At 54.2% G+C, this 13892-nt stretch overlaps 1 protein-coding gene across 2 annotated transcripts in view; it reads right to left on the minus strand.

Annotated features, from left to right (window-relative positions):
- Positions 1-7766: 7766 nt before the first annotated feature.
- Positions 7767-13892, minus strand: part of B4GALT5 (beta-1,4-galactosyltransferase 5) — a 40354-nt gene continuing 34228 nt past the window's right edge. For both annotated transcript variants that reach the window (XM_056354332.1, XM_056354333.1), the window contains exons 8-9: positions 13458-13559; positions 7767-10859 (exon numbers count right to left, since the gene is read on the minus strand). In XM_056354332.1, coding sequence (XP_056210307.1) covers positions 10712-10859; positions 13458-13559 — 250 coding nt within the window. In that variant the 3' untranslated portion in view covers positions 7767-10711. The remainder of the gene's footprint in view (positions 10860-13457; positions 13560-13892) is intronic.

The raw sequence follows: 13892 nt of genomic DNA on the forward strand, positions 1-13892 counted from the left end.
TCAGCTAACAAGGCTGACACAGCTCTGGCAGAGTAACTCCTTGAGCAAGAGTGAGGGGAGCAAGGACCGTGGAGACCCTTTGCTGTGCATTTCCCTGTGTTCCTGTTGTCTCCAGAGTTATTTGGGACTGAAAATATAATGAAGTCCAATAGCTATGTGTGAACAGGTTGTCAGTACCAGGAGACATTTTCACAGAGCACAAGCTGCTTTCCCAGGTTCAGCGGCTGAGCCACACGGCGATGGGGCACAGACACTGGAGAGCAGAGGTCTGGACGCAGGTGTTTCTGAGCAGCAGATGGGTCTCCAGCCCCTCAGGCTGCAAAAACTCTCAGTGAATTTAACCATAAATGTTAAGCACCTTCAGCCTAATGGCCAAGCCATTCACTGACGGATGCTGCAGACCCTGAAGGTGCTCCTGCCTGGGTGCTGCAATGATAGAATATCTCAGGTTGGAAAGAATCCATAAGGATCATCAAGTCCAACTCCATCAAGTCCCAGCAGGAGAAAGTATTGTCCTTGAGCCACTGGAAACCAGCCAGGAAAACCACTTTTAGTCAGTCATCACAGCCTGCCCGAGTTGCAGCCATCAGTGTTTGCATCAGGAAAGTGTGGGAAGCCGCTAGTCTGAGTACAGCACTACAGGGCTCTGCACTTTTTTATCTCAAGCAAAATATCCATAACCACATTTTGCACTGAAGATATCTTAAAGAAGAAAACCAAACCAAACGCACCATCAAAACAGACCAGCTGAGTTTCAGAAGGACCTTACCTACCACCCACTGCCAAATGGTTGAAAACATCAGTCTCCATCCTCCTCCTGAGCACAACCGGGAGCTGGCAAAGATAGCTGGTGACGAGCAACCTCCCCACCCTGCTGGAGCCAGGCTTTGGGAATCCACCAAAGAACAACGTTCCAGTTTTTAACTTGACTTTAGCCAAACTTTTCAGCAGATTGTCTTTTCCCTGACACATCTAGCAATATTTTGTCATCATAAATTGACTCAGGTTTATATTAACCAGAAACCTCTCTCATTCAATATTTATTTTGAAAAATGTTGGCAATGAGCACTAATTCAAAGTAGATTTATACTCACAGACCATGATAGAGCTCTGGGGTGAACTTCCTAGAACATGAACCTTAGTTTACCAAATAAGAACATGAAAAACCCAAAGAACCGATTCACATCATCCAACAAACGCAAGATAGATACGCAAGGGCAGCAGGAATTCGCCAACATAAACCACTGTCAGACTTTGCAGTATTCATGTGTACTTAAGAAAAACATGAACTGCAGTGTCTTGAGAGGAGACAGTACTTGAAAGGAGTAAAGCATCAGGTTTAAAAATCCACCACATCCTAAACTGCACCTGGTGGGACACAGTGCTTCTGGAGCAGGGTAGGACATGTTCCCAGGGGAACAGCCACTGCTGCCGGCTTGCACAGGGTTTGGGAGCAGGGGTGAGTTAAGCCTTCAAGACACCTTGGTTTTCTGAGAGAAACCTGGTTCCCTGCAAAATTCCCACAGGGGAAAAAAAGCTCTCAAGATAGACTCATGGGATGTTCAGAAACACCTGTCTCCTTTTCCAAATGCCTTCCCATATTGTCCCAACTTACATCCCAACCTCCTCCTGTGCAGGCAGACAGCTGGACTGTCACAAACGTGGCTCACACCCCCCCCACCCCCCCCCGCAGAGGACCCAGCTCCCCACTCTCTCCCTCTGATAGCCAAACGGTTTACCCAAAGAAGGCATGAGAGCATGGAGAACTTCAGCTCCTTTCTAGGCTTGGTTAGGTCCCTGCTTGGGGGGGAGCAAGGGCCAGGAGTGCCACGGCAGTTCAAGGGGCACCCACGAGGATGCTGCACTCCCCTAAAAGTCAGAGGAAGGAGCGGAAGGGACACAACAGCAGGCAGCCGTGAAGGTTGGTGGGATGAGCAGGGCAGGGGGAACCCAGCCCCACTGGGTCCCAGAGAGAGCAGGGGCACTGGGAGGGGTGCTGGCAGGGGTGCGAGGGAGCAGGGGTGCTGGGAGGGGTGCTGGGAAGGGTGCTGGGAAGGGTGCTGGGAAGGGTGCCTTTACCGCAGAAGTGGCTGCAAGAGCACTCAGGTTTCTTGAGCCCATCCATGGGAAGGAGATGTGGCTTCACCTCCCTGTGTCCATCTCCTGCCATGACACTGACCTTGCAGCTGTTTCAGGAGGCTGACAGCATTTGACCTAGGCATGTTTATCTGATGTTTCTACAGAATAATACATTTCACTAAAATCAGGCTGCAGTCTGGGCCAAAACAGGCAGGGAAGGAGGAAAGGGGGAGCTGAAAAACGTCCAAGCACTTAAACATTTTATTCTACTTTTTTTTTTTTTTTTTTAAGGCAAATCATTTTGCAAGACATTGTTTAAAAGAAGAAAAACGTTGTGTTGATAAATATTAATAGAGAAAAGGGTTAAACAGGAGGGTAAAACAGCGTGAACATGAAACATCATATATGAGTTTGGGGACAGATGTTTCTCTTCAGCTCAGAACTTTCCCTAGTTTTGGTCACGGGACAGGAAAATCTATGGCAGGCTCAGTGCTCTGCGGAGGGGCAGTGGAAGGGAGACCCTCACCAGGCACTGTTACAGAAAGGAATGAAGCAACTGAAAAAGTTACAGTGATGTCGTCTGGGTGGAAAGTGCCAGCTGCAAGAGAGGGATAACTCACCCAGAGAAATCAGGGAAGCGTCACGGAGATGTCGGGGAGCATCTTCAAGCCCCGGCCTCATCTCACACCCAGCAAGCAAAAGCCGTCAGCCGCTCACCCGGGGGTGCCCAGCCTCCGTGGGTGCTCTGAGTCTCCTGCTTCGCTTTCACTTGGCGCCTTTTGCTGCCTCTGAAATTCTGGGATTTCTCTCCCTCGTGCAGAAACTGGTCCCAGTTTTTCCCCAAGCTATTTTTTTATTTTGCCCAGCTGGCATCATTACCCCGACCAGCAAATGCTGGGGATGCTGGGCTGAGGATTGCTCCTGGGAGCGGGAGAACCCCCTGAACCCCCTTCCCCTCCGGCGCCTTCCTCCCCCTTCACCCCCCCTGCCCCGGCTGCCCCCAGCCCCACACCCCAGCGGCCGGTCCCCCGGGCTCTGGCTGCCCGCCGCACCCGGACCGGAGCCGGCAAAGCGCCGGTACGAGCCCGCCGGGGGGGGAGCCGGCCAGCCTCGCTGCCGGGGCTTCACGGCAAAGCAGGACCCTGCGAGGCCGGGCAGGGGGCGGCTGGCCCCCGGGGGACACACGCGTGGGTGCCCCCGCCGCCGCGCCGGAAGGGGGACGCAGGGTTCGGCGGCGGCGGGGTCGGGGCCTCGCTCGCTCGTGCCGCCAGGCGGCGCTGTGGGACCGCGCTCCACCGCCCGCCCCGCCCCGCCGGAACATCCCCCGGGCCCCGGCGGCACGGCTCCCCCCGGCTGCCAGCTCGGAGAGAGGGGCCGGGGCCGGGGCCGGGGGTCTCACCCACGCCCCTGGCAGCTCTGGGCTCCTGCTGCTTGCGGAGCATCTCCCGAGCCCTCCTCCGGGCGCCCCGAGGCCCGGCCCCGCCTGCGCCCACCCCCGCCGCCCCCGGAGCCCTCAGCCCCGTCAGCCCCTGCCGCAGGGCGGTCCGGGGGGGCGCGGGGGGAGCAAGGCCAGGTCCCGGGGGCACCCCCAGCCCCGGCCCCGGCTGCCCTCCCCGGCTCCTCCCGCTCCGGGCTGCCCCGAAGCACCTGCCTGTTCCCGCCTGGGGACGGGGGCTGCAGCGGGGCGGGGGTCCGGCTCTGCGGGGGGGGGTCGGGGCTCAGCGCTGCCTCCGCAGCGTTGCCTTCTGCCCCCCGTCCCCGGAGGGTAGCAGCGGCCTGGCCGCGCCCCAGGGCCGGGCTACAGCCCCCGCCGCGGGGGTCCCAGCGGGCAGGGACCCCCCGCAGCCAGGCAGAGAGCAGCTGGGCAGGGACCCCCCAGGCAAACAGCTGATCTGCCTTCCAGTGACCCCCCGCCCCCCACGGGAGCGAGCTCCCAGCCCAGCCCGGTGCCGCACGGGATTACCGACCGCGGAGCCAGGCACGGTAACCCCGACCCTGCCTCATCCTCCGCTTCAGGGGGGCTCCAAACCCCAGCAGAAACGAGCTCTGTTAAAATGAGCTGTTCGGGGGCCCCCTGCCCTGGGGTGGCTGCCGGGGCCACGGCAGCTCCAGGCTGATCAGTCCCCCAGGAGAAGTTTCCAGCCACAGACGCAGCTCTGAATTATGAATGAATTTGCTTTGTCAGAGGCAGGGCTCTGCTCAGGGGTTAGGTCTCAGCCGTGTGCTGGGGACACTTATCGGTAACAAAGCCCCCGGCACACACGTACCCCGGGATGGATCCCGGGCCGTTGCCTCAATAACACGATTAGCTGCCATAATGCAATCAAAGCGGGGAGCGGTGCTGGGATGAAATGTAATCAGAGGGGAGTGGTGCTGGGATGTGTGGGGAGGCAGTGTGCCCGGCGGTGATTCCTGGGCAGCACAGCTGGCTGCATCGGCATCGCCCCCCAGCCTGGTCCCCAGCCTGTCTCATGGGCCGACGCAAATTGCAGCAATGTGGCCGCAGGGACTGTGCTGGGGCCACCAGTGTTAGTCCTGGGGAGGCACTGCCCGTGCCCGACCCCGCCGGGGGCAGAGCAGGGGAGGCAGGGCCCGCCTGGTCCTGTACCTTGGCTCTGCAGCGAGGCACGCACTGCGAGGTGACTCGCAGTTTTATGGCCGGGGAAGCATTCCTGTCCGCTGGGAACCCACCACCAGTGAGCAGGAGGTCCTGGGGATGCAGGTGGCTGTGCAAGGGAGTCCCAAACATGCCACCTCATCTGTGGCCTTCAGAAAGTGCCCTGCCGCCCACCGTCCCCTGCTCAAGATGGCACTTAAGGAGCCAGTTTCTCACCTGGATGTCCAGGCATCCCATAGCTCCCCTTGGCTGACCAGCTCTGCCTGTTCCCCCCAGCCACCCACCCACTCATCCTGCACCTGCGCCAGCACAACGGGGGTAAAGGACCAGCCTGAGTCCCCGCTGCTCACAGGGGAGTGTTCGCTCTAGCATCACCTGGGTGATGCTGGACGAGTTTTTGGTTTTCGCCCTTTTTGCTGTTTCCTTATCCAAAAGCAATGCGGTGGGCACGCAGCACCATCAGTGGTGCTGGAGAGCCTGGGAGCTGTGACGTGGGCCAGTGCCTGTGGCTCTGCTCCTCGCGCCCCAGGCTGCCCGGATAAACCTCACGGAGCTCCGGCCTGACCCCCCACAGCAGGGCAGTGCCTGGGGCTGGGGGGTCTCCTCCCCCCTGGGGGAGCACAGGGGGCTGGCACAGACCAGGGGGTGCCCGAAATCCCTGGAGGGATGTCACCGAGGCTCCTTGCTCCGGTGGGTGCTGCTGGGGCAGAGCAGGGTGCTGGCTGGGCACCACCAGGGTGGCCAGCTGGCAAAGGGGGCACCCGGGGCGGTGGGAGATGGGATGCAAAGGGTGGGCATGGCACAGCGGACACTGCTGTGGGGCTGAGCTATCGGTACCGTCTGCGGGGGAGGAGAGGGAGCTGCCGGCAGTCCTTGGCTGCATAAGTGGGAGAGTCTTTCAGAGAAAAGAGGTATTTTAGGAAGTCCTCCCCAGCAGGCTTTACTAAGGGCAGCTGCCTGAGAGCCTCCATGACCCCACCACTCCTGCTCGCTTGCCCCCTCACCTCATGATTACAAAGAACCCTTCTTAAATAACAGTCAATATTGTCACACTGCTCGCCCAAGAGAACAAATATCTGGGGACACCTTGCCCTTCCCGTGGGGAGCACGCCTGCAGCAGCAAACCCCCAGGCTCGGGGGGTCAGCAGGAGCCCCCGGCTGTGCCTTTGAGAGGCCAACCCAAGAGCCACTGTACATCAGCACAACACTCCTGGGAGGAAATTAGTAACCCTAAAGGGGAACAAAATTCCTGCAACTAGAAACTTTTAACCTAAAAAAATGACTTCCCAGCACTGGAGGAGCCTCTGAAGCCATACTGAGGTTTCACCAGGGGTATCACCACGTGCAGCCGCCTAATCCCAGGAGATGCACTGATGGCATGTGCCAGCAGCAGGGCTGTGCCACCGGCCACTGGGCAGACAGCCTGGCCCCGTCCTGCCAGGGTAGATGCTGTTACCCTGGAAAAGGTTACACTGATGAATCTTTGGGGGGGAAAACGTTTTCTGTGGTATTTACCAGATGTTCAGAAAAAGCCTGATTTCTAGAGCAGGTGCTCTATAGTGGAAGGAGTAGCACTAGCCTCACACTTCCAACTTGAGCTCATTGCAGCGCAGGGACCAGTGCCTCTGCCTCTCCCAAGCCATTGTGGGTGCCCACGCTCACACCCCCCAGCCCGGTGAGGCTGAACAGTGCCATAAAAATACTCGTGAACAGGACAGAAACTCCTGCCCCAAGCTCCTGCCCAGCCTTTCCACCAGCTCCTGAGCCGGGCATCCTCTGGGCATCCTGGTGGGGCTGCTCCGGATGGGCAGGGATGCCCTGCAGCTGCATGCCCCAGCACGCGTGGCCCCTGCTGCCAGCCCGGGCCAACCCAAGCAGGTCTATTGTGCCACACAGAGATGAAGAGGGGAAGAAGTGTGAGAAAACACCCTGCTTTGGCAGTTAGGGTTCTTTTTGATGCACTCTGCAGAGAAGCTTGAGGGTTTTCCAGCCTGAGCAGCGGGCGCTCTCCCGCACAGGCATGGGCTGCTCCAGAGGAAAGCCTCGGCTCTGTGGCTGCTGGTCTGCAGCGGTGGCCATGCCAGAAACGTGCTGCCATGCCAGTCCCTCGCAGGGCTCCTCTCTTTAGCACCCTCCCAGCACAGCCCGTGCAAAAGGGGGTTTGCTCCAGCTCCTGTTTTTGCAGCTGGCCCCAGTGAAGGGGTCCCACGCACACACATGGGATGCAGGCTGGAGGCTTCGCTACCCATCTCATTTTTCCTGTATAGGAGCAACCCCAATATTTTGCATGTGCATCCATCTCCCCCAGCCGCTGCAGGGACAACACAGGCAACGAACCCCTCGGGGCAGCCAGGGTACCCACAGAGGACCCCCCACAAAGTGAGGTCAGACTCCCACCAGCAAGACAAGCTCCCACCCTCGCTCCTGCAAGTGTAGGGGGAGGCAAGGCTGCCATTCCCAGGCGGGTGGCAGTGGCTGGAAGGAGCCTGTCACCCCGCAGGCTCCAGCCAAGCGCCGTGGGTGGGAGGAAGCTTCCCAGAAGACAGAGAGCTAAATAAAGGCAAGGCCTGGAACAACCCAGGGCTGCCAGCTATTTATTCTAGCATGCCTGTACACTGCAGAGCAGGAGAAAGATATTTTAAAGCTGCTCCAAGGACGCTTGTCTATCTGCCTGGGTTTGTTGATCAAAAAATCTAATCACCAGCCCTCCCCACCAACAGCTCCAAGCCCTGCACCACCTACAGCCATGTACCTTCCCAAATGCACCCTCTCTACAGCAGCCAGCCCCTCCATCAGTACTACACTGAAGCAGATGCTTGGAGAAAAGGCTGTAGCATGTACAGTGTGGTACGAGCTTGGGGAGCATCCCCATCCTGCACTCAGTTTACTTCTGTCCAGTCCTAATGACAGATTTCTAACCATAAAAATTCTAACCATTTTTAGCATCCAGGACTTACCCTTCTCCACTCAAACTGCCATAAGCACTTACCACTCTGGGCTTACAGATCTCACCTCCTTCAAACAAAAAGCACACCCCAACTCCCTATAAAAAAAAGCAATGACTGCAAACTTTGTTCTTGAATATGTATTTTTTACTGAAAAAATCATTCATAAATTAACAAATACAAAAATGTACAAACACATGGGTAAATAAATGTAATGACACAAAGGATTGCTTTGCTGAGAAGTGTGTGTGTGTTTTAAAACACTAGTCTTCAGTGCAAAAACGTCCCCCTGGCACCTCTTAAAAACGTAACAGTAAGCTCAAAAGCCATGATGATGGAAACTACTTTAGAGTTTAAAGCCACTTCTGATGGTGAGCGACCCGAAGTGCGTGGCTGTTGCTCAGACGGTACCTCCCTTAGAGAAGCAGAGCTTTATAGATAATTAACTGTCAATAAATAGTTTTTCAAATAAAATCCACATGGCTCATTTAAAAAAAAATTAAAAAAAAAAAGAAGATGTCAGCATTGAACAGGACCTGCCCTCCAGCAGGGCTGACCAACGGTGTTGACATGGAAGGGGTGAGTGGCCTTGTTGAATCTCAGCTGCCAGAATATGTACAAGTTCTCCTTAATATGAGAATTTTTACACCATAACAGCACATGCGCTTGACAGTATGTTTTTAACAGTTACATTTACTATACAGGATTTGACATAGCTGATAAGATTAACAGTGCACATTTTCAGATATTCCACATCTTAAAAAGGGGGGAAGGGGGTGGAGAAAAATCAACGTGATTAGAACAAAGGAACTATGAAGAAGGATGCTGCTGGGGCAGGGGGTGGACCCTTTTGTGCCAACCATAGAGTGCATTTCTGAGCAGAGGTAACGGCTTTTTGTTCAACACAAGGTGCGATGGGTCTCAGGTACACATCAAAGGCTGAGGATCCCGACTAAGGTAGTTTAACACCTACTCACACACACATGCATGATTCCTGGGGTAGTGGACTTGGACTAGTTGAAATACATTCCTTGTTTGAAGCACCATTAAACAAAGAGATTTCTAGCAAGGTCTCAAGATGAAAGAAAAGCGGGGTAGGGCAACACGGGTTCAGCATCTGGAAAGGGTCCACGTGAATTAGACATCGAGATTCAGAAGCAAAAGTCTTTATTGCTATATGCGCCATAAAAAGCAAGTCCTCACCTCTGCCTATAAATAGCCAGGTTGAATCCCCTTGGGAAGTGAGCTTAAAGCACATGTAAGTTCAAAGACTTTAAAACCTAAGTTACAAACTTATCAGCGCTTTTCAAGGGCAGGCTTGCTGTCCTCTCATACGGGCCGATAAGATCTACACAAGAACTCGTGTTTTCTAAACTAACATTTTCTGGACACAGGTTAGGAATGCCCTGGGCAGTCACACCCACAACAGATGCATATGGGGATCATACGTCCACAGAACCAAGAAAACAATGTAAACCATGAGGAGATAAGGAAATTGAAGGCAAACAATGCAATAAAGAGAAAGTTAAAGTACATTGGAGGTTACGTACACACCATTGTTACGTAGAAATACAAATTAAAAAGCAACCCCCAATATATTTACTTTTAAGTCAGAGGTCCAGTAGAAGTGACGGTGTCAGTGCTGTGTAAAGGACCGGACCGAGGGGCAGCGGTGGGGAGAGCCCGGAGCCCAGCCTGCCCACCGCGGCTGCGGGGAAGGAGGGGGCGGCCCACGGGAGAAGGGAGCGGGCACTCCAGTTTGGGTGGCTGGATGGGGTGTCGGACCAAGCTCTCTGGTTCCTGGTCCTCATGTTTTCATGAGCTTGATACGTGCGTCCTTCATTTCTCTCGCTAACCTCCCACAACCTACCCCACCAGCTGCGCCTGCGCAAGGGCCACCAGGTGCCGACGGTGATAACCACAGGCACTGCCTGGCTCTGACAGCACCAGTGTGCTGCTGGATTTACACAGGAACAACCTCCCAAACTGTACCGTCACGTTACGGGAGTGATGGCAGGGTGCTGCTGGTGCGGGGAGGGCTCCGTGGGGGGTCAGCCGCCCCATTCCGAGGATGGCGCCCAGGGGCTGCGCTTCCCGAAGCAGCGGGGATGTGAGCTCTTGAGCAACCTGCCATGCTCATGCTTACCACCACTGGGATAGAGAGCAACAGGCAAAGGATTTTATCCCATATGGCTTCTGGATTCATTTGCACATCGTGTTGCAAGAGTGACAGAAAGGGGAGTTTTGTCATAAATATTCCCATCTCCTCACTCTCCCTGGAAAAAGCCACCCCTGTGGTTTCTGGAATGAGCAATGACATGGCTGTATTTCATCCGCTACACTGGCAAGTTTAGGGCCCTGTCCCACAAACATTTCTGCATATGCACAGCTTAAATCATGCAAGCAGTCTCACTGGCTTAAAAGGGAACACCTTGCACAAGTACAGTGATGCACACACAAGTGTTTACAGAATTCAGGACTAAAATGAGTGACTGTATGTAAACCTCTAGCTTGGATTTGAGCCATAGGAGGAAAAAAGGGGCAATTTACACAGCATATTTACACTTACACTTCTTTAAGAAGCGATTCTGTTGTATATACTTCAAGCAGGTCATTTAAAAAACTGCACAGACATAGAAGAACGGTATTAGAAGTCGCTTGATCTCCCACCAGGGCAGTTACCGACTGAATCACTCCCGACGTTCGCCATCGAGAAGCCAGAGTCCCTCAGCTGAGCTGCTTCCTGGAGGAGAAAGCACGTCCGAGGCGAGTCCCAGTGCCGAAGATTGCTGGAGGAGGAATGTGGAGTCGAGAGCAGCAGGTCAAACAGTTGTCCTGAAACCCAGAAAGCAAGTGGCAGAAAAAAGAAAGAGACTGCTGAGCTCGCTGCACAAGTATCGGGCTGGATTGGTACAGCTAGGGCAATTTGTGCGTGCACTTTCAGCCTTATTCTCCAAAATACTGTGATCCTTCATTAGACAAAGTGTTGCTTGTCCTTGATAACCCTTGGAAAAGAAAGTCTAGTGTGGTGCTTTCTTGGTGAAGGGCAGAGCAAAGTTATTTTCTCCTCTTAATATTCAGGCACCAGAGCCAGCTCCGGTGTCAGGTTAACAGTGATGTTCTTATACAAGGCGTCATACGTGACGTTTGGAAAGTAGTTCAAGTTATTGAGGCCGTCCAGGGCTTGCCTTTCTCTCGACTTCCTCAGCAAGGCATACCTGTGGAATGAGAACCAGAGGCCAGAGTCACTTCCCTGGATCCCACAGAGCCCTGCAAAGTTCTCCCAACGCTACTAAAACACCCTTAAAACAGCCAGTCCCAGCAGCAGGTACAACCCAACACACTTCTGAGCCCTTAATAAAGGGAACAATCACACTTTCTATACTGGTAAACACCACAAACTTTGAAAACTACAGTCCATCACTGGATGAAGAGTAAAATGCTCCCTGTGCCACCAGCAAGCACTCAGCTGTCAGAACAGCCTGTCACTCCTGCCCAGAGCCTGGGGGTCCCATTCCCAGGAGGTGGATGAGCATGGGGGCCTCCTGCCAAGCCCTCACCAGACAAAGCATTCCAGAGAAAACCAGTAATGGGTGATGTGGTCCTGCCCATTTTTGACAACCTAGGCCACAAACAAGAGCAGAACTGAATTGTTTTAGTCTAAGGGATGGGGGACAAGGAAGTAAAACTAGAAAAATGATGGTTTGGGGAAGGAAACTGCAGCTGGTGCATAAAAACTACCCACCTCAACCATATTTAGGGGCAAGATGGTGAGATGTACAGGCTGAGGGTGAGACGGGCAAAAAACAAAATAAGCAGAAACATTTCATCAGGACATGACACTGACTTTCTGCACCACAGTGCTGGGTGCCTGGCAGCACCAGGACGAGTGGGAGCTGGGCTGAGACCTGGGGACAGAAAAAAGCACCAGGGAAGGGATGTGCCAGGAGGAAGAGGAAGATGCTGGGTGAGAGCAAAGAGGGAAGTGCTAAAGCTCGTTTCAAAGTCACAGCATCAGGACATGGGCAGGACACTTAAGTGTCTTGATGAACACTTTCCTTCTCCACAGCGAGAAGTGTTGGGTCCCCCTGCTCGGGTGGGAGAAGCAGCAGGGCTTTCAGATGGCAGCAGTTAGTACTTGCCTGTGGGTGAGTACAGAGGAGAAGGAAATTGAGGTTTCCGTGCAGGACACAAGAGGGTATCTATTGCTAAGCCTTGCCTAGGCTGGGCGTCGAGCTCCGGATGCAGCAGCAGAGGCAGGAGCACTAGCAGCACCGGCGCCAGCCTCACCAGGGCCACCACTGCCTTACCCACCACCACCCTTCACCACAGATCCCCCTCCCACAGCTCCTGCTGACATTGAACTCGGGCTCCTGGCTGGCTGGGGCCAACAGGAGACCAGGGAAGCATCAGGAACAAGAGCTCAATCCCACTGCACTGCCAGCCTTCCATGCCTCAAGGGTTTGACTAAATACGGCTTTAAGCCAAACCAACTTCTCTTTTTCAAGAGTGGAACAAGGTAAGTATCTCTTAGTGGCTGCGTTCTGCCTAAAAGAGAAATGGAAACTAGGGCTAAAGATGACAACCTCAAATGGAAACTCCCCAAAAAATGAGTCTTCTGTAAAGAGACCCACAGATAGCTGACATGGTGTCTGCAACATAAAAACCCTCCTTGCTGCCTCTTCTGCAGCAGCAGCCAGGAGCCCCTGCACAGAACAGAGCTTGCATGGTCCAGCAGCTCATCACTTGTAAGTGTTAATTCCTGCAGTTGTTTGTGAAAAAGGTATTTCTCTCATTTTTGTTGCACAGTTTTCAGAAGACTCGAGTTCCACCCAGGTCCCTAGGCAAACGCAGTCATTCAACCAGTTCTTGTACCTTCTGAAACAACCCTGGCTCCTGGACAAAGGGGTCAGAGATGTCCTGGAAAGCTCCAAGATTTCAGCTTTTTGAGAAAAAAAGACAAAACGTTCACGTAGTATGCAGGCTCCTTAGATGCAGGGGACAGTCAGTGCCCCTGATGGATGTCCGAAGTCTCGCAAGAGAGCAAACCCTGAGTTCAGGGGCTCTGTACACTCAGCCCAGTTTGGGGCCAAGAGGCAGGAACAGAAGAATGGGAAGGAGCGAGCTGCTCCGTCTCAGCACTGCAGTGGAAGTGTGCTGGAGCTGCTGCCATCTCCCTGTCTGCACACACCATCACGGGATGAAATCGGTGTCAGTGCTACCCTCCGACTCCAAACCCTGAACACCATCCACTGCTGAAGAACTCCACCGCAGGAGGACATCGCTGCTGTGACAGCAACTGCCTTTGCGGCACAAAGCCAGGGTGTTGCTACTGGACCTTGTCAGTGTTCTCAGGGACACCTGATGCTTTAGCAGCCACATACAGAGAGAGCCCCTGCTCTCTGCCTTCTGCGGGATGACCAGTTCCTCCTTCAACACTTGGGTCAGGCTCTCCTAGGAACACGTAAGCTTCTCTGACTTCTGGCATTAGCCACCCCTTTGGGAACATCCCGCTGGAGATACAGGACAGGCCCACAGCGTGCCATGCTGACAACTCCCTCTTCTGGATGGCACCCAAGCAGCTAAAGCCACAAAGTGAGGACCCCTTGCTGCAGGGATGCGGGATATAAAACACAGGGATGAAGGAATCCCGACAGTGCTCTACCTCCATCTCTCCACAGTTGGTTTCCTTCAGGAGTTGAGGCTGTTACTGCCCCCAAACAGCTGCAGGGAGCCTTGTACTTGGTAGACTCTTTGTGAAGGGCTTTGGAATTCTTAAAAAAAAACCCACAAGATATTAAAATTAAACTACTTGCCTTCCCAGGAACTGGACTTCTCCCCGATGATGGTGAGGAATTGATTTGTATTTCCCTGTGTCTCCTTCTGGTCGAGTCACCGAGTAACCTGCATACTGCACCCTGCATTAGAAAGGGGAGAAATAAAGTAAAAATCCGTCGTTGCATTTGCTGTGCTGTCAGCACTTGCCAGGGCTGCACAGTCAGCGCGCTTGCGGCTCCGACAGCAGCTCTGCCTTTCCACCCAGCAGATAAGCCACACAAACCTCCTCACTCGAGCCCAGGCTCCAGGCAAGCCACACGACACTCGGCACCTCAAGGCTTCAGCTCAGCCGAGATCAGTTTGAGCTCAGCAGCGTGAGATAACCGCACACAGGGCCAACAACTCCCCCAGCCAGCACTACTCTGAGTTTCCCATCTAGTGCCTGCACGGGCTGGAGCAGCCCCTGTTCCCAC

The sequence above is a fragment of the Falco biarmicus genome, chromosome 10, assembly GCF_023638135.1.
Source record: "Falco biarmicus isolate bFalBia1 chromosome 10, bFalBia1.pri, whole genome shotgun sequence".
Lineage (NCBI taxonomy): Eukaryota > Metazoa > Chordata > Aves > Falconiformes > Falconidae > Falco > Falco biarmicus.